Source organism: Arvicanthis niloticus, chromosome 3 (assembly GCF_011762505.2).
Source record: "Arvicanthis niloticus isolate mArvNil1 chromosome 3, mArvNil1.pat.X, whole genome shotgun sequence".
Lineage (NCBI taxonomy): Eukaryota > Metazoa > Chordata > Mammalia > Rodentia > Muridae > Arvicanthis > Arvicanthis niloticus.
In genome coordinates this window covers 85,227,196-85,248,479 of record NC_047660.1, presented here as the reverse complement: position 1 = coordinate 85,248,479, position 21,284 = coordinate 85,227,196, and the positions used below count along the sequence as shown (strand labels likewise).

Below are 21,284 nucleotides of genomic sequence, written 5' to 3'. Positions count from 1 at the left end.
GTGTTCTCTCACCAGTGTTCCATGTATGGCAGTGTGTGTGTGTGTGTGTGTGTGTGTGTGTGTGTGTGTGTGTGTGCCTTGCAGGCAATAATTCTTTGATGACATCAAACTCTGTAGTGTCACCATGTCTGTCATCCTTGTAAGTTAATACCTTGACACAGGCCATAGGCCTGGCAAGATAAATCATTGGGAAATTGCCATGATTCTGCTCTCCAACTTGTTCTATTTTCTTTTTGTTTCCAGGCAGTTTCTGTTTTGAATAGGAAGCCACCCGGGCTTGTAAAATGCCACTCAAAGGAACAGAAACTCCAGAGTAGGTGCATAGAACGAAAGGCTAGCTTGAACAAAATTTAGGGTTGAGCAAGTACTAGATCCACAGGATGGGCTGGCTGACAGACCAGAAGGAGCTAAAGTGTAGTTCATGGCTGAGGCCTTCTACTGTGGAATTTCTTCTTGCTCAAGACAGATTATTCTTTTGCTAGATGCAGGCCTTCAACATATTAGATGAGGCCCACACACACACTGTAGAGGGAAATCTGCTTTACTCAAAGACCACAATTTAAAAGGAAATCTTGCTCACTAACAAATCCATGGGATCATCCAAGATAACTAAACCATATATCTAGGTACTTTGATGGAAACAGAAAATTAGCTCTAACACTAAATCCCTCTAACTTGGCAGGACTTGAACTCATGTTCTCCTCTCAGCTGTCTCTGAACTCTCTGCTCAGAGTCCTGGGTATTTCATATATGCCCTGAGGCTGTGAATCAGCCAAGAACCAAAGGGGAATTTTAAAGCAGACTCACTCCATCCTTTAGTCAGCTTCCTTTCTGGGTTTGTTTCCCAAATTCTAAGGGCTGTGATGGCAGGGCATCAAGACCCACCCCCAACTCTGGGTGCAGTGTGAGATGGAGGGCATCCTTGGGAAGACACTGGGTACTGAGTGGTCCTTTGGTGCCTTTTCAAGGTGGGTTTACCACTCTTTGTACAGAGCATAGTGTGAGCATAGGTAAGGGGGTAGACAAAGATGGATAACTTGGTCATCCCTGGCATCCCCAAGGTTAGAATCCTGCATCAATCTTTAGTGCCTCGCAACTTCCGAGTAAATAAATAAATATTTTTTGTTCCAGCAATTAAAACTTGTGGATGCTTGTCATTCTGTGTGTGTATTGTGTGTATGTCTCTGTACATTGTGAATGTGTTATATTTGTGTCTATATTGTATATATTCTATGTTATGTATATGTGTGTTGTGTACATGTATATGTCTGTGTATTTGTGTTTCAGTGCTTTTTGTGTTTCTATGTCTATGTGTGTGTTGTGTATGCATCTGTTTGCATGTCATGCATAAGTAGGTGCACAGGTATGTGTTTATGTATTATGTGTATGTATGGTTTGGATATATGTGTGTGTGTATTCGTATCTGTGAATGTATCTGTGTGTTTTATGCTTCTCTTTGTGTGTATCTATATATGTGTACATGTTTGTGTATATTGTGTATGTGTGGGTGTCTATGTGTGTTGTGTGACTGTGTGGCTATGTGTTGTGTCTCTGTATGTATTGTATGTCTATGCGAGTGTTATGTATATGTGTGTTGTGTGTCTGTTTATGTTGTATGTATCTGTTGTATTCTGCATCTGTGTGTCTGTGAATGTTTTGTGAATGCGTCTGTTGTGTGTCTGTAGGTGTATTTTGTTAGTGTGCCTGTTTGTGTGTCCATGTGTCTTGTGTGTCTGTATGTCTTTCTATGTTGTATGTATGTGTTTCTATGTGTTGTGTGCATATGTCTGTGTATGTCTGTATATGTCTATGTGGGTGCTATGAGTTTTGTGTGTGTTATATTCTGTGTGAATATGTGTGTTTCATATATGTGTGTGTCTGTTGCAAATGCATATGTTGTTAGGCGTCTATATGTAGTTCTGTGTTTCTGTTGTGTGTCTATGTGTATTATGTGTCTGTGTGTATTAGTATATGACTGTGTTTTATGTCTGTATAAGTGTCTATGTCTCTGTGTGTTGTGTTGTTGTATGTTGTTATGTGTTGTGTACCTGTGTCTGTTATGTATCTGTGTGTGCTGTGTGTCTGAGTGGGTGTCTGTGTGTCTATGTGTCTGTATGCATTGTGTTATGGACTCATCCTAGATCTAATGTGTGCTAAGCCACATTTTCTTATTTAAAACTGCATTGTCATTTTTATATAATTTTAATTTTAGTTGTACTCCTAGAAAATAACATGCTGCTAATTTCAAATTCAAAATACATGTTTTTGTTGGTGAATTTCATAATTTAACCAATTTACATCTAATTTTCTATATTTATAATTTTCTCGGTTCATTTTAATTTATGAGACAAGATCTTACATAGCCCAGGCTAGTTTTCAATTCACCATGTAACTCAGGATGTTCCCGACCTCCTGGTTCTCCTGCCTCTTCCTCCTCAGTTCTAGGATTGCAGGCATACACCACTGCAGCCACCTCCACTTCCTCTTAAAGACAAATTTGCCATTTGCCCGTCCCCCTCCATCCTCTCTTCCACCTCTTCTGGACTGTAGTTGTTTGCGAGTATCCCGTGCACTTTCTTTTTGTTCTTAGCATCTTCATCAACTGCCATCTGTCAGTTAGCATGAATCAGTCTTCCATAGTGTGTCCCACAACCACCTGCATTTTTCTCCTGATTAACAGCTCTTCCTCTTCTCTCTGTTTTCCTGGGATTAGCTCCCAGGCTGAATGGTTTTGGTTGATACTGCTGTTTTCCAGATGCTTACACTGACTGTGAATGCTACCCGCCACCATTTTCTTCCTGACACAAACCTCTGAAATGTTCAGCTGTGTGAGTTACACTTATAAACCTAACACTCCAGAGACTGAGGCAGGAAGATCATCACAACTTCAAAGCCATCCTTCTGTCTCCACCCTCACAGCACAGAATGAGTTTTTACCCATCCTGGACTACAGAGGAAACCATGACTTAAAAAGAAAGGAAAGGAAAGGAAAGGAAAGGAAAGGAAAGGAAAGGAAAGGAAAGGAAAGGAAAGGAAAGGAAAGAAGTTAGTTGTGGGGCAGTGAGCTGTGAAAGGCAGCCTGGTTCCTGGTTGAGCTAAGACTAGAAACCCCAGTGACCTTGAAAGGATGGTAGGCATTTTGCCTATTCCTGGGCACCAGGCCCCTGTCACCTAGCTACAGCACACCCCCTGCCCCCGTAGAGAGGTTTACAGCCATCAGTCACGTAAGGGCAATGCCCCAAGCCCTTCCACAGGTAGAGGATATGACCTGTGGTAGCCTCAAAACAGATCTTCATTTTAATGAGGTACCTAAAGGCCTGGAGGCTTAGCTAATAAACTTTCCATCCCAGACACTTCTCCCTGCAAACGGTATTTAACCTCAGGCTCACCCTGAAAAAGGGGGTATGGTTTTATTCATCCACTTTCTGCCGTTGACAATAAATGTCTTAAAACCATGGACTGTCTCTTTTCATCGGGATTCAACATGGAGAGCCACAGAGAAGAGCTTTGCCTACAGAGCCACTGCCTAATGTCCTGTAGAAGGTCTCTCTGCGCTACTAGCCATGACCACCAAGCCAAGTCCAACACTGCTGTTGGCTGAGCCAAAGACTCCCCCCAAGGGACCAGCTGGAGCTCCCCCTCCCCCCCAGGCCCCAGGCTAGGTCCAGCCTGTGGGGTCCCCACTCCATTCTCAGCTCTTCTTCAGCTCCCAGAGGTACCTGAGTGTTCAAGAGCCTGAGAATCAGATGACAGAGCCTCGCCACCCGCCTGGGCCCCCCCACCCCAGCCAGCTCCGGCTGTCCAGCACATCAGACCCCGAAGCGATGTCCCATGGCTTCCCTACAGCCCAACACCCACCCAGCAAAAGTGTGGGGTAAGCGTGGTCAACTTCCTGGGTCCTGCCTCCCCAGTAGCTAGTCCTGTGGTAGAGCAGACGCAGGACCCATAACCTTACAGAAAGAAAGAAACAGGGGTGGGGGAGACAAGTTTCCTTTGTGCTGAAGTCTGTCTTCTACTTTCACAGCAAATGGTTTGAACAGTTTAACCAGAGTTTCTTCATGTTGTAAAGTCTTTATTACTCATTGTGATGGCTGTTACTGGTTGTCAACTTTACTATATCTGGAATGAACTACAATCCAGTATAATCCAGAAATGGAGGGCACATTCGTGATCCAGATTTTGAAGCTGGAAAACACAGGCTTTTGATCTGGATCTTGACATGGGATGACATTCTTTTGATCCTGAGGTAAAGTAGCCATGAAAAGCTTTGGCCTAGGCAAGGTGATCCATGCCTTTAATCCCAGGAAACAGAGATGAGTAGATCTCTGAGTTCAAGGCCATCCTGGGATAGAGCAGGTTCCAAGTAAAGAAAAGCTTAGGTCCAGGTGTATCTTTAATCTAGGACATATCTTCTGCTGAAAGCCTACATAAGGACAATGGAAGAAGGAAGACTCACTCTTACTTCACCTGTTTGCACTTACTTGCCAGCACATCTGTTGGAACTTACTTCTTCAGAATTCCATCTTATACAGAAGACCAGCTGAAACACCCAGCCTTGTGGAACTGAGCAACAACCAGATACTTGGACTTCCCATTCACAGCTGCTCATTGTTGGGTTAGTTAGACTGCAGCCTATAAGTCATTCTGTGTGTGTGTGTGTGTGTGTGTAACTATATATGGAATATATTTACTCCATAAGTTCTGTGACTCTAGAAAACCCTGACTAATTCCACATCCAAAGAGCAAGCTATCACTAAAGTGTGAAGGCAGAATCAGATGAGCAGTAAAGACTTTACAACATGAGTGTGCCTGCTGTGAATATGTTTGGCCCATGGGAAGTAGCACTATTAGGAGGTGTGGCCTTTTTGGAGGAAGTGTGCCATTGCCCAGTATGAAAGCAAGCCTCCTCCCAGCTGCCTGTGGACAGTAGTCTCCTGCGTGTAGAAGATAGTCTGTTCCTGGCTGCCTTCAGATTAAGATGTAAAACTCTCAGCTCCTTCTCCAGCACCACGTCTGCCTGCATGCTGCCATGCTTCCTGCCATGCTGATAATGGACTGAATCTCCAAAACTGTAAACCATCCTCAATTAAATATTTGCTTTTATAAGAGTTGCCTTGGTCATGGTATCTCTTCACAATAATAAAACCCTAAGACATAAGTTGAAACCAGGAGTGGGGTCTTTTTGGCACTGGGCAGAGCTTGAGCACTAGGAGCTCTCAAAGCTCACCTACACAGTGACACACTTCCTCCAACAAGACCACACCTACTCCAACAAGGAAGCACCTCCTAATAGTGCCACTTCCCATGGCTAAGAATATTCAAACCAGTACACACATGTTGTAAAGTCTTTGCTACTCATCTGATTCTGCCTTCATACGTTAGCAATAGTTTGCTGCTGTTTGGATTTGGAATACTCTGGGGCTTGAAAATTTGTCTTCCTTGGCTTTTGCCAGTGAGAGATGTAGGATGATGTCACACCTCTTGTTCTCTCCAGCTCTGCTAAGGTTGATTCTTGTGTGTTTATGGCTGTATGTGCGCATGTGTGTGTCTATGTGTGGCCACACATATGTACATGTGTGCTCATGTGTATGTGCTTGTGATACACATGTGTATGCCCGTGTGCCTCTGCAGAGGCTACAAGAGGACACACTGTGTCCTATTCCCCTGAGACAGGGTTTTCACTAAACTTGGAGGTAGTCTGGCAGCCAGCAAACCCCAGCCACCCTTCTGTCCCTACCCTCACAGCACAGGAATGACAGAACCATATGGTACCAAACGGCACAACCGAGACTGGCTTTTTATGTGCATTCTGGGATATGAACTCTGGTCTTCAGGATTTCCCAGCAAGCTTCCCACCCTCTGAGCCCAGATTCTTTCCTAAAAGTTACACTTTTCTTGTTCTATCTCTCTCTCCTTCTAGTACATTTCCTAAACACATGTTAGAACTTCTGAATCTTTCCTCCACTTTTCCAAACTTCCATTTCACTAATCACTTAATATCTTCCTGATCAATAAAACCAGTTTTATGGAATAGAGAAAACCAAATGGTGCAAAATGATAGGACCTTATTATTTAGGGAATAAGTTGGAGAAAGAAGTCTGTATGTGAGCAACTCAAGTACAATTTGTTCTTCTGAAATTGTCTGAACCGAAATCATTTGAATCCATAAATGTAGATCTGTAAGTATGGAAAAACAATGGTGCACCAAGACAAGAAACTATTGGAGGCACAGATAGAATGAGTAAAGCATCCACAGTGTGATAGGAAGGTGAGGCCATCATTGTCTGACTGTTCTCTTTAGTTGGTTTCGTTCCAAGAGCAGTTACTTCTGAGAAGCTGTTTGTAGCCTCACTGATGGGAGGACAGCTTTCTAAGCCCCGGCTCTAAAAGATCTCATCAAACTGGTGAGCATCCATTTAATTCAGTATAATAATCCCTGGTAATATGGTTAGAGGACCACGGGTTCCACATATGCATGCATGGAGTAGACTCTGGTGAACCTGATAAGAGGCATAGGGGCTGGAGACCGACCCTGCCTTCCAAAGTCTGATGAAGGTAAGAGAAGCGTGTTGTTCATGCAAAGGAGGGCATCCTGGGGGAGTCCGTGGAAGAACTTGGTGCAGAACAGGTAGCTGTAAACACCCATCAGGAAACACTGGGCCTCCTAGCTCTGGTTTCATTCTTTTCCTGTTGTAGGCCTCCATGATAGACTCACAGCTTGCTGCCACCTCTTGATGTAAACACAATACAGGAAAAATTGAAGCCACCTGTAGATGCTTCCCAATGAGACTCTTTTTATGGTGAAAAGTGAGGACAACTCTAGTCTACCTTCCCAGATGGCTCTAGAGCCTCCACTACCCACAGATAGAGCAACAGCGCTGATCTTTTCTTAGTGAGAGGACACCATTGCTTTATTTAGCTGAGGCTCTGAGCTCCCCCTGATCTCTGCTGTTCCCTAAAGTCCGCATTGGCCTTTGAAGCTAAGGAGAACAGCCCCTCACCCACACTTTATTACGTCTTACTTTATTACGTCTACATATTATTTGGGGTGCTGGGAATTTAACCCAAGACTTCATACTTGCTAAGCAGGTTCTTCAGCACTCAGCTCTCCTCCCAGTTTATTGTGCTTTATTTAAGCAATAAAAGCTTTCAGTTTTGTTGAACCTATCCAGTTCAGATACAAGTGGGGCTTGTTAACTTCCTGGGAAATTTTATATGTTTCAGAAATAATAAAGATCAATGAACAGTCAGTTTTTGCATGATTCCACTAGATTTTGCTTCCAACTTAGCTTTAAAGAAGTTTGTACCAGGGTCACTGGAAAGATACAGTATCTCAGCAGGTAAAGATGCCTACTGCCAAGCTGGGTGGCCCGAGTCTCAATCCCGAGAACTAACCTACGTAGTGGAGATTGCTCTGTGGTCTCTACAAATGTATTGTGGTATGTCTGAACACACACACACACACACACACACACGCGCGCGCACACGCGCACACGCGCACACACACACACACACACAGAGTCACACAGAAGGAATGAATAGGAATGTAATACAGTTTCTAAAAATGTGTCTTTATGGAAGAATAGCAGATAAATCCCAGTTGAGGAATAGTCTGCAAAATGCTTTACTAGTCCTCAAAACTGTCCAGATCATCAGACAAGTTCTGAGACTCATCTGCAGCTGAGGGGAGAGACGCCTGAAGAGATATGATGATGAAACACCATACAGGATCCTGGATGGAGCTCTGGGCCAGGATAAGAGCATCATGTAAAAGCCAAAGAAATACACTGTGTGGGCTTCAGTTTTCAGTGATGTATATAATCAGTTTATTCTTTGTGGCATGTGCACCATACCTTTGTAGGATACAGTCAATATGGGAGGACACATCCTAACAGCCTTCCCAATAGATGAGCAAATCTAAAGCTTTTAAAAGACTAACATTTGTATCAGTGGGAATTGCCTTCGTCTCACTTTCTTTGAATGTTGGACATTGGTAGAAACTGACCAAAATCAGTAGCAAGTAATAGCACGTGTTCACCAAGAGCCACGTGGGTTCCAATAGGTTAATAGATTTATATGCACAATTTTATTTGATTAACCCAAAGATACTACAGAGGAGCGTAACTATCAGCCCATTGTATGGATGAGGAAAGAGAAGGAAACCCATTAATTTGTCATGCTTGCAAAGCAGCATTTGACAACAGAGCCCACATACCATAACACTATCCTGTACTCCACAGGCAAGAAACCACAAATAAAAACACACACCTGACTCACATACACTTATACACACACTCACACAATACTCTCGCATATCATTCTCTCTCACACACACACTCGCACAAACACATACACACTCACATACCACTGTCTCTCACACAACACTTTCTCTCACACACAAACACACACACACACACACACATATGCACGCACACATGCACACATACTCAGTGCTGGCTGAAACTCAGGACCATGAGCACTTGGGCTTAAAACACACTGACCAGCAAGACTGGCCTTACATGGACTCAGGGACAATCCTGTTCTCTGCTTTCACAGCCTAGAGATGTGCCACTTAGATGTCATCTGATAGCAATATGCTTCTGCAAAGGCCTACTTTTGAAGGTTGATTAATTAGTATGACAAGTTTGAGTTGTGACAAATGACTCAGGAAGAAAAGAGTAAGTTCTCAGGATGTGCTCTGAGAAGCCCAATGTCCCCTCCCCATTCAGGCTTGCTGTCACTGGCCATTTCTCTGTGTTCATGACATGGCTCTGCTGGGCTCAGCATCCTTTGTCTCTGCTGCCCCTTCTGTCTCCTTCATCTCCTCCAGTCTGCTTCTCCCCTCCCTCTATATCATCAGATCCACCAGGGATCTCTAAACACATCCCAGAATAGACATCCACACATGTGTTCGTAACCCTAATTCTCAGGTACAACCTCCAGAGCAACTCTTGCCACCACTGCGGGAAATGTAGCCAGCCTGTCCTGGCTCCCAAGCATCAGTTCAAAAACTGAGGACTCAGCTGCAGACCCTTCCTAGCTAGGTAGGTCTAGCCCAAGCCAGTGGCTTGGCTGACCCTGAGAGTAGGCTAAATCTCCTTCTTTTCTGTTATCCCCCAACCTATCCATCCTCACATCACCTTAGCTCGGCCACAACTACACTCCCCTCCTGCTGGAACTGGGGAAGGATATAGTGGGATACCAGCTCATTTGGAAATTAGGCTGACATTTCCACTTCATGATGCAAAGGGGAGCTACAACAGCACCTACAAACCCTCCATGTCCTAGAATTGCCTGTGTATACTTTTAATATGTGGTAGAAAAGTGTGTGTGTTTGTGTGTGTGTGTGTGTGTGTGTGTGTGTGTGTGTATGCACTTATGTTTTGAATTCATTTAGAAATTAAATGTCAATATTGTTAACTTCTAAGTAGATACATCCTTGGTTGATTTTTAATTCACTTTGTCAGAAAATCCTCTCACCTTCCCTCTTCTTCCTTCAGGTAATGAGTCCTACAGGTTCCACACCACAGCTAGACTGAGTCACTTATGGTGTTCTCCATCCTGTGGAGAACTACTGTGAGCGGGGCATATGTGTTTTGGGGCTTCCATGGTCTCTTAGGCCAGGAAAGTACAGTTTGCTTCATGCCTGGCCTCAGCTATAATGTTCCCAAATGAGAGGGTGAGACAACCAGGTCTGAATGGCCCTACCCCCAAGACATAGCCTCTAACACTGTCACTGTTCGTTGAGGTTGCCCCCAATATCTCCAAGAGCTACTGTCCTCTGGAGTTCCCTCCCTGGAAGCTGCTTCTGAAGAAGGAGGGGTCCTCTAGAGTTCCATCTCTGGGAGGGAACTGCTCTCAAGAAGGGCCTGTGAGTTTTCCGTTAAAGCTAGAAGGACTTCCATTGAACTTGGGTTTGGGGAGTAAGCCAGGGAGGTCTCATGGCTAATGATTCCCTATCCATGACATCGGCCCCCACCCCCAGCCAGCTGGGGAGAAGATGCTTCTCACCCAAGAACAGACAGCAATGTGACAGTGTACCATAAGACTGCATCACCTAGTGACCTCATAGCCATCTTAATTTCCCTTAAGTAAAGCCTGCTGCACAGTGTTCACCCAAGGTTGCAAGCATGCGGGTGATGCCTTTCTCAGAGTTCCATATGACTGGGCTTCTCTCTGTTTATGTGGGGCAAGGGGGAAAACCAAACTCATGTCTGGGAAATACATCTAGAGGTGCAGTGGTCGGGAAGACCCTGCATTGTGTGTAGAAAACGTAGAACAGGAACTGAGAATCCAAGCCATCTCCCTTCACTCACAAGCGATCCTGCCGTTCACAAACCAGATGTTTTAATTAAAACAACGCTAAAAGAAACAAATCAATTACCAGCTCCAGTACACGATGATTTATTCTACCTCACACACGGAAGATTGCTTCTGAGGACCATGTAACTGCTTCAGGTGATCAGTTTATAGAAGCTGCTAATGAGAAACACCATTATCTAGGAGACAAGACACCCTGGGACTCCAGTCGCTATTGTAATGCAGTGCTTCGTTTTGAAAAGCACTTCCTTTTCCATCACAGCATGATAAAGGTAACGCATCTGAAGAGACCCAGACCACCAGCCACCTGCCTTCCTTGCAGACTGGAAAAGCAGTCTTCCAAGACAGGAATGATTCAATGGTGAGGGAATTTTATTCTGAATTTTATTCTGATAACAAGAGCAGCAGTGTGTAGGTTTCCTGAACCTTTCATGCAGAGACGACGCATACTGCAACAATCACCACGAAGTCATTGTGTGTGGGAAACAATTCGAGCCTGCATTCCCGTCACTCTCTGTGAGGCACAGTGCCAGCTTGCTCTGGATCTCCAAGGCCCTTTCCAGGGCTGTCAGTGTCCTTCTCACTTCACCCTAGGCTGTCCTCTCTTCCCTTAGAAGGTCAGTCTTCTGTTGACAATGACTCATCAGCTCAATGCTCCACGGTTTGTATTTAAAGTAGGAATCTCCTGTCAGCTAAGACTTCGAGGCCACGAGTTCTACAAAACTAATCCATATAGTCCCACAGCGCTGAGGAAGAAGCTGCCTTGGCTTGGTCCATGGGCCATGTTGGGGTGAGGTTTCATTGATATGAATACAGTGTTGTTGTAGAAGCCTGCACAGCTCCTACATGGGCACCTAGGTTGAGAAATACAGATTTGGGTTTTCCTTTTTCCCTGCTGTTCATTCATGTACTTCCCCTGTGCAGACACTCTTGCAGAACAGGCATGACAGCTTCCCTGGGGACACGGGTGCTGCCTATCGTAGTCCATTTATTTAATACCTGCTCTTATATTGAGTTCAGGTAATGATCTGTCATTGGCCTTGGATATTCAGACTCAAAGTACCTAAAGCTTCTTCTGATGTAGCTAGCAGCTCACAGCTCAATCACCTGGGCATCTCTAGAAAGGGACAGAAATGTGGAAGATTCACAGTTAGCAAGATTGTGTTCTTAGTATTTGCTTTGTATGTTGGCAGCACAGTGTGCACTTGTGAGTTGTTCACCAGCAGATGTCAGCACCAGGGAGCATCTCCTTGACTGACACAGAGAGATGCCTGCAGCCAGTGCTGAAGCCAAATACCAGCCACAAAGCTGTTTCTACTTGTAAAACTCAAGGTCTTACCCATTTCAATACAGTAGTGTCAGGGACTCATTCTTCAAGATCAACCAGAATATTTTGGAAAACTATCATTGTCTATATAACAAGAACATGTCCAAATCTGGACATATGCTAAGAGGAAGAAAATAAGGAGGCTGATGGGAATGTAGTGGAAATGATGCCTTCAGCTGTACCACAAGTTGTTAGCTTCTGTACCAGCTCAGACAGGAGGTCTAGCCATGTTTTTTTAAAGGGGTAAACAGAAGAAAAAATGAAGTCACCAAACAAGGCCCTAATACAAACACCTCGATCTGGAGGTTGGGGCACAAAGCTCTTGGCTATAGGACATCTTCATGGAGATCACCAACATCTCCATGAAGGAGACAGGATTCACACCAACACTACAGTTTCCCATAAGCACCATCTATACTGACAATAGGATGCCTTGTTTATGCTTGCATTGACTGTTCCCTAATTGCAAATGCTATTCACTGGGTCTGTTCACCAACAATCTTGTGCTTGTGGTATCTGATGTCTCCTGTGTAAGAGAAACCATAGCAGGAAGACTGCAGAACAGAGCATGCATGGCACAAGGCAAGTAAAAGACCATAAAATAGATGCCATATCTTCACCTAGCCTGTGTCTGGGGGCTAAGGACACAAGTGACCCTCAAGCTTACAGAACTCAGTGGCATAATGGACAATGATGACAAGCAAGCTAGAAATGAGAATGGCATGGTGGCAGATGAAAGAGAGCAACAGGAGTGTGCCACTTAGTCTCTTGTCAACTTGACATAAACAGGGTTCATCTAGGGATAAGAAACCTCAGATACAAAAATACATCCATCCTGTAGGCAAGTCTGTGGTGGCATTTTCTTGATGTGGAAGAGCCCGGCCCCCTGTGGGTTGGGACCACTCCTCTGGTTGTGGGATGAGCCTGGAGGGCAAGCCAGCCAGCAGCCTTCCTCTGCGGCCTCTGCTTCAGGTCCCACCTCCAGGCTCCTGCTTCAAGTTACTGCCCTGACTTCCCTCCATGGAAGGACTGAATGCTGTAAGATGAAACAAAACTCTTTTTCTCCCCAAGCTACTTTGTATCATGATTGTCATCATAGCAATAGAAGGCAAACTAAGATGGGGGTGATCTGAAAAAAGTACACTATATGCACCCCTGAAAATGTCAGGAAGAAATCCATTGTTCTGTATAACTAATATACATTAATAGAAACATCAAAAAAGAAAATCTGGTGAAAGAGGTGGAGTCAGGTGAAGAAGAAAACCTAAGAGAAGGCTTCCAATGCTGTCAAATGCTAGTGCATCTCTCTAAAAAGGAGAATGGTCCAAAAGAATATGGAGTTTGTCAGGGCTGGTCTAGACAGGCAGAGGCTGAGCACACAGTTCACTACTTCTGTTGAAGCCCCAAATTTAAAAGCCCATTCAGAGTTGCGGAAAGGACTTTTGGTGTCTGGGCATGCTCAGCAGTGAAGATACGGATGACTGAAGCAGGACAGCCTCCTTGCTATGGCCTCTCTGAGCTAGGGAAGTGCCTCCTGAACAAAGCCATCCTCTCACAGGAGTCAGAAATGTGGATGACAACAGACTCCTGGGGTCCAGGCACAACCTGCAACAAAAGGAAAACTGGGCAGAGGAGGGGAAACATAAGCTGTCTGGTTAAATATTGGAATTAGACTGCCCAGCCATGGGTAGGAAGAGAGAGATAAAGAAATTTTGGACACCATACAGTTAAGAGTAACTGGTGAGCCAAAATATTTTATTATATTCTCCAAAAACCACATATAGGCCTAAAGGAGAAGGATAAACAAATAGATAAATAGAATCAATATGTGCTTCAATGTCTGGTGAGCCAAGGAAAGCCTCAGAGATTTGGAAAGTGGGAATGGGTCTTGGATTTTGTCAGAAATGTTTCACTGATGAGGAAGTGGCCCACTAACCGTGTAGGGTAAAGTCTTTTTCAGATGGCCCACTCTAAAGCCAGCTTCTTGTTCGGTGGATGCCGAATGGATTTCCTTCCCATCAAGGTCAGGCATGGGGCATGTGTCTCCTTTCACTTAACACTGGCAGTTTAAGATGTGTCAGAGAAGAGGGAGCAAGCGGTGTCATAAAAGCTGGGAGAGAAGAGGTGCGCTTTGGCAGATGAGAGGGTGTCATGAAAATCCAAAGGGACCAAAGAGAAACAGAGCCAAATGATGCAAGAATCCATGAGGGTGGCCATACTCAAAGACCAGGTCGGAGAAGTAACGGGAAAGACATTAAACACAAAAGATTTTCAAAATACTTAGAACAAAACTTACCAAGAAAGATGAGTACCTTAGCAATAAAACCCAAGTGCTTTTATGAAACACATGCAAATAGGTATGTTGTATGTCTTTGTAATAAAACCACAGTATATTCACAGGGGATGCAGCCATAAAGAACAAAGAATGTCAATGATGCGTAGAACCTGGGTAGAGCTGGAGGGCATCGTGTTAAGTGAAGTGAGCTAGACACAGAAAACTGTTATATGTTATTGAACACAGGTGGATGTTAAGAAAAAAGTTAACCTGAACATAGATTACTGATTACGAGAGGAGGGTAATGGCCAGGAAGCATTTGAATTGTGTCTAGTGGTCACATGAACTGAGACAGCACACTAAACCCAGTAATATGTGTGATTAACACATTCATTACTCAAAAATACAATGAAATTCCTCCCTTCATGGATTTCTGGTTAATGTCACAATGAAGTTAATCAACTTCAATCTAATGTATAAAAACAATATATTTCCCAATGAAATACCAAGACATTTATTTTATGGCAAACTTCTGAAGTTGACTGGAAAGTGTTGCCTAAGGCTACAGAACTAAACTAGCAACTGTTTCCTTGAGGGGGAAACACAGTGTGGGTAAGCCAAGGTTGGGAGGAACCAGCCTTCCAGACGGCAAAGCCTACCTGGAACCCCACCACCACCGGTCATAGTGTGGTATCTGCCCATTGCTGACCACTGGTGGCCAAGTCCAGAAACTTTCAAGCAAGCAAGGAAACAGAGCAAATCACGCTGAAAAGAGAGCAAGGCTAGTACCATCATTTGTCCTCTGGTTTGCATTCTTTTAAGATTGATTTATTTATTTTTGAGAGGGTGTGCATATGTGTATGTACACATGCACATGCGTGTATGCCTTTGGAAGTCAGAAAAGAGTATCAGATCACCTTAGAGCTGAGTTACAGGTGATTGTGAACCACCAGACATGGGAGCTGAACCCAGGTCCTCTGGTAGGAGAGAGAGCCCTTAAGTGTTGGACCATCTCTCCAGTACCATTCGTTTGTTTTTGAGATAGGGACTCACTGTCTAGTTCAGGCTGGTCTCTAACTGGCAATCCTGTCAGTACTGGAATTACAGGCATGACCTACTATACTAGACATATTAACCAATGTTTTTAATGAGGATGACATTCGTGTAATAGATCAAATTATATCTGTACCTCATCACACATCAGAATGAATGCCAGTGAATCAGGTCAGGATTTAAAAAAAAAAAAAAAAAAAAAAAAAAAAAAAAAAAAAAAAAACTTAAAATACCACAAAAATATATCTGTTAAGGTAACATATAAAATTAAAACTGGTTATGTCAATATGTCTTTGTGAAAGGGTCAAGGACAGAGTTCAATCAGCCATGACCCTCTGAGATGGTGACCTCACGGCAGAAACATCTCAACAGTACGGAGAGAAAGAATTCTCTATGTTTATGTTTAAGTAGTCCTTGCCCTTTGCTCCTGTTTTACATGTTCAACAATAAATTTCAGGGTTTTAAATACATTAAACTAGCCTAGTCCCTGAGACTTAAGAATTAGTGTTAAATTGGTAGCATTAACCACACAGAGAAAATTATTGTTTAAGTTGAGCACATCACTCTGGTTGCATATACATGAAAAGCAAAACTCTACAGGCAAAAGGTGCTGCAGAGACGCCTTCCCGCTTGCTCAGCAGGCTGTGTCAGAACACTGCTGTGATCCACATAGTATGTAGTTACTGGATTCAAGCAAAAAGGGGAAATCCTGCCATGGGAAAGAACCAGGGTCTCCACTTCAGAGGAGGTTAGCAAGAAACGCAGATGGTGAAGCTTCAAAGACCTCAGAGAATAGGCTTTGTTGTTTACATACATACACTGAAAGAACCTAGGAAAAAAGACATGCTAGTGGCCATGAGTGTGGCACATGCTATGTAAAACTGCATTTCTAAAAGTCATCCCTATTAAAACAGAAAAAAAAAATCTGAGGAAAGGGTGAGGGGTGACTCTGGATGAGTGCAGTACAAAGAGAACCTGAGATAATGTGTGTGTGTCTGTGTGTGTGTGTGTGTGTGTGTGTGTGTGTGTGTTTACGTGCGCGCGCATGCGTCTATGTGTATGTGTGTCTGTGTATATGCCTATGTCTGTCTGTGTGTCTATGTGTGTGTGTGTCTGAATCTGTGTATCTGTGTATATACGTGTGTCCATGGGTGTTCATGTATGCATGCGTGCATGTATGTCTATGTCTGTGTCTGTGTGTGTCTGTGTATATTCCTGAGCATTCTCTGTGTATTTATAAGTGTCTGTACATTTTTTATGTGTAGGTGTGTCTGTATGTCTGTGTGTATGTATGTATGTATGTATGTGCATATGTGCATGTGTCTGTATGTTTGTAAGTATGTGTATGTGTTTAGTCTGAAAGGTGCTCCAGGACAGCAGGGTGTTGTCACAGGGCCCACTTCATTATCAAAAATACCTTATACTGACTCAACTTGAGACACTTCGAGGAACAAAGAATTTTGAGAGCGATAGATTAAAAGGCATTGAAGTCTAGAATAACAACAATCAATCAAAAACTAAAAAGAAAAAAATAGAGAAGCACCCCCAAAAGAAAAGAATGGCTATTGTTAGATGCAGAAGAGGTATCAGGATTGGACACACAATATTTTTGTAACCACCAATGGCAACGGCTGACTGAGAGATGGATTAGAAATAGATATGAAATCAGTGGGTGAGGAATTGTTGAGGATCAGGCTAGATTCACAAAGCATCAGTTTTTATCTTTAGAGTATGGTGTTCTTTGACAAAGAACATCAGGCTCTCTAATGTGCAGAGAGCAAGCGCTGGCTTTCCTAGCCAAGCTATCATAAGAAGCATCACCAACAGAAAGACTGGTGAGAGTTAGGTGTACACCTCCTGACTCAGGATGATGCCAAGGTTGCCTCTCTCCTTGGTATTCTTGAGCCCCCCTCCAAATAAAAGAATGAAAGAAAGAAAATGGGACTGTACAATTATCAGCTTGGGTAGTGTCTTAGGGTTTCATTGCTGTGAAGAGACCCATGACCAAGGCAACTCTTATAAAAGACAACATTTAATTAGGGTTGGCTTACAGATTCAAAGATTCAGTCCATTATCATCATGGCGGGAAGAAGCACGATAGTGTCAAGGCAGGCATGCCACTGGAAGAGCTGAGAGTTCTACCTCTTGTTCCAGAGGTAGCTAGAAGACTGGCTTCTAAGTGGTTAGGAGGAGGGTCTCGTTGCCCACCCCCACAGTGACACACTTTCTCTAACGAGGTCATACCTAATAGTGCCATTCCCTGGGCCAAGCATATTCAAACTATCACAGGTAGTTTAAAATGAACAATTCAGGAAGTAGGGGAAGACGTGCAGGGAACATACATATCTTGTTTGCAACTTTTCAATTTTCCTATGGATTTCAAGATTTTTTTTCTCAAACAGAAAGAGGACAAGAGAGGAGATAAAGCATGATTCCAGATCTAGAGAGGCCATCCCAGTCAGTTGGATCTTGCTATATAGCACGCAGATAAACCAGAGAAAGGCAAGTTCAACCAGGACCTTGAGATTCTGCTGCTCAGTGTCTGTTCCCAGTATGTGGGCTTTCTTACTCTCACACTCTCACAAAGTAGAATGAGAACCAGACTGAACCACACTGAAGTCTGCTGACAGAGTGGTGTTTGGAATTTTGTTTTTATTAATTGGACTGCATTGGCTAACTGATTGGCCACTGTCAAAAGGAAAGTTATGAAAGAACTGGACTCTCCCTCTCTTAAAGCCCAGTCTTCTCAACTCTAGTTGTGCAAAAGACCACAGTTTCGCTTTTAGTGTGGCCAAAAGACCATCCTGGACAACTTCCCATAGTCCTAAAGGAATGTTGTCCAAGCAAGCTCTCTAGCTAGTGCCAGCATTCCTATCATGGCAATCAGAAGAGCCACAGCTGCCACCAGGGCAATGCCAGCTTTCCTTTCTGTTAGGGAGGACGCTGAGGACAAGCCTGGGAACAGAGGAGGATGCTGGGAATAAAGCCTAGTGCAGACCGGAAAATGAGGCTGGGCTGTGTGGAGGCCCTGGCTCCTGCGCTCAGTGGTTTCCTAGGACCTCAAGTTGCCTGGGCCAACCAACTTTATCTAGTGTTAGTCTGGGAAACTTGACCACCTCCCTCTGCTTCGGTAGCTCCTGCTCCTTCCTCCACTGCCCTTGGCTGTTGCTTTTGAGAGTTCATTGTCGAACAGCTCTTGTCTCCTCTAGCTCCTATGCCTCAAAGAATCCAGAACCTTCCCACTTTTATGTTCTTTCTGCAACCTCCTGGCTGTGATTCAGAGGTTGTTACAGGAGAGTCTGAGCACTGAAGGGGCGTCCAGAGGGGATCTCATCTGCACAGGCCCTTCTATTAACCCCATGAGGACAACTGTGACCAACCCACTGCCCTGTTCCCTCCCCAAGTCCTTGGTGTTAAACAGGAAGTTTTAGGACACGGGTTCAGAATCATTCACGTATTCAAAGTTCCTCAAACCCCAAGAAGCTGAATCCTCTTCTCTCTTCAACAGCTTCCCTCCCCACACCATAAGGAGAAACATTTGCTCTCATACGGCTCCCACAGTGGCCAAATGTCCATAAAAGTCCTTCTTCCAAGGGCTACTGTGCTTGTGGGTGTTCCTCCTTGCTTTCTACCTGTATCCGCACACAATCTACTTTCCACTGAGTATGCAGCCCTTGGCACCTTCATGTACACATAGGGTCACACAGGCCTTTCCTACCTTAGATGATTCTCAGATGACTGTCACCTGTGACCCCTCTAGTTGGAGGAAGCTTGTCTTTTCTCTCTTGTCATCCAGTCCCTGTCTCATGGCCTCATGTCCATTCGTTTCATTTCATTTCGTTTCATTTCATTTTGTTTCATTTCATCTCATTCATTACAGACAAAGGCTCACAACTCTATACCATGCACTTGGATACCTGCTAGGGCCACAGAGATGAAAAGAAAGACCTGCTTTCAAGGAGGTTACATTTTAAGGTGGGAAACGAACAACAACAACAAATCCACAGAATTTAATGACATGTGATGCAACTGTAGAAAAGACCTATAGAGAAAAATAAAGCCAGGGCTTTGGAAGATGGCTCAGTCAGAAGAGTTCTTACAGCAAGTATGAAGACTTGAGTTTGATTCCTAGCAGCCATGCAAGAGCTAGGCGTGTGCCTATAACTCAGCCCCAGAAAGGAGCAACACGCCCCCCCCTCCCCCATGCACCTTGCTGTCAGACAGCCTAACCAAACCAGCAAGCTCTAGCTAGGTTCAGTAAGAGACCTCGACTCAAAAAAATACAGAGAGAATGACTAAGTAAGACACTCAACATAAGCTTCTGTTATCCACATATTTGCACGTACATACATGTGTACAAGACTGGGACACACAATACAGCCATGTGCACACACGGAAAGGAGAAAGAAGGGCAGAGTGAGTTGCTCCTGATTAAATAAAGCAGTCGTCTATCTAAAACCAAATGGTAGCACTGAGGATTTAGGGATTACTTTTTCTAATCAAATTAAGTCTAAAAGATTTAGAGATGTTTTGAAGTTAGAGCTTAGGGTTTTTAGGGGAAGTGCACGATGTATAATTGGTGGAAAGTAACCTAGTGAGGTTGAGAATGTTGCGTATGAGTTAGCAGGGCTGTAAAGGAAATGAGGCGCAAGGCTTGCAACCGTCTGAGCTGTGTTAGAAAATGGTGAGTGCAAAGGTTCCAGGGCAGTAAAGCAAAGCTGCCAGATGCTAGCAGGAGAATTTAATCTGGAACAAACCCTAGTCATGGAGGAGGTGAGAACTTTGTTCTAAGTGTAAAACATGCATGTTCTGAGCAGGATGTTGGGGAGGAGTCTAACCCTAGGTATAGAAAGACAAATCTGAGCTTTTTGGGTACTATGACCTGAGACCACTGCTCTCATGACCCCACCACCACCCAAAAAAAGGAAGAGTAGCAAGCAGGACCTGTGGGGTGCATTTCAGACCACAGACCCAGCGACCCAATAGCTAAGGTGGGGTGGTGAGTAGCAGGGGTACCCTACTGACCAATCTGCAGCAATCTTACCTGGGTCTTTTCTTCTTCCGCAAGATGGTGTCTAAACAGAAAAAGCAGAGAATTAGCAAGGAAATCCCATGACTCCTTTACCCAGCTAGAAGATGTGAGGGTTCAAAGCCAGCAGAGTGGAGGAGCTCTATGATGTGTTACCCATTGGGAAGTGATTCAAAGTACATCTTAGTGCTGTTGGAACCTCTCTAAGACCAGTGACTGAACCCCTTGGCTGGCACACAGGTGTGACTGAGTGTCCCCTATGCAACCCATAATCCTTCTGCTTACAGCCTGAGTCTCTCAAGGGGGCTGAAGTCCTCAGAAGAATGGAGGCTGGGGACAGTGAGATAGGAAGATAACTTCTTCCACTCTTACTTGGTCAAATCAAAGACAAACAGGTTCTTGTGACCAGTGATGTCCATTTCCAGAAGTTCCCTCATGGCCCACGCTATCCTTCCCCATGCATCTTTATGGGTCATAGACATGTTTTCTAAGAGAGGCTCTTTCCTCCTTGTCCTCAGAACTCCCCCACAAGAAAATTTCACTATCATCATCTTCATTACATCTTAGGCTGCTTTGTGGGTATTTTCCAGAGAAAGAGGTGAAAGTCCATGTCACATTTTGCTATATGACTCACAGAGAAACCGCTCAGGTCCTGCAGGGAGGACCTCCCCGACACAGCACAGGCTGTGAACTGCCATGTTGCTGTTCACTGTGGAACATGAGCTGAGCCACATCTGGATCATCTGCAATCACTCTGCCCTGCTCTGGGTATGACCTACCTATCAACCAGCCGATCTCAGGGCCCCAAGGTCCCCTGGGATCAGTGCAATCTGATCATATCCATGGGACAAGAAAACAGAGGTCTCATTTTGAAACTGACTTCAGATCTTCCCATCTTTCTCCAGAAAGCTTAATTCTCAAGAATACCAAAAGTGCTTGAATACAGAAGTGCACAGTGACAGAGAGATAGGCAGGGAGACACAGAGGAAGATAGCTGCAGAGATTCCCCCCTCCCCCATTGGTGCTCTGTGGAAGTTCCTAGGCTGTGAGCTTGTGGGTTTTCTATGTCTTTGCCACAGTGTCCCTCAGTGTCTCCCATTAGGTGGCCTCACAGGATATCCTTTGCTATAGCTCAGGTCTAGAACGTTCTCCAAAGGCCCATATGTTAAAGGCTTATTCCCCAGCCCATTGTGCTCTTGGAAAGTGGGGCAACCTTTAAAAGATGGGACCCACTGTGAAATTTTAGGCCTTGGAGAATGTCCTTGTGGGGATTGTAGAGC

The 21,284-nt window shown here is 44.2% G+C and overlaps 1 protein-coding gene across 1 annotated transcript in view; it reads right to left on the bottom strand.

Moving 5' to 3' along the window:
- Positions 1-10,346: 10,346 nt before the first annotated feature.
- The window catches only part of Tmem273 (transmembrane protein 273), a 32,569-nt gene continuing 21,631 nt past the window's right edge, over positions 10,347-21,284 (bottom strand). The window contains exons 4-5 of the mRNA XM_034499137.2: positions 20,020-20,050; positions 10,347-11,437 (exon numbers count right to left, since the gene is read on the bottom strand). Coding sequence (XP_034355028.1) covers positions 11,413-11,437; positions 20,020-20,050 — 56 coding nt within the window. The 3' untranslated portion in view covers positions 10,347-11,412. The remainder of the gene's footprint in view (positions 11,438-20,019; positions 20,051-21,284) is intronic.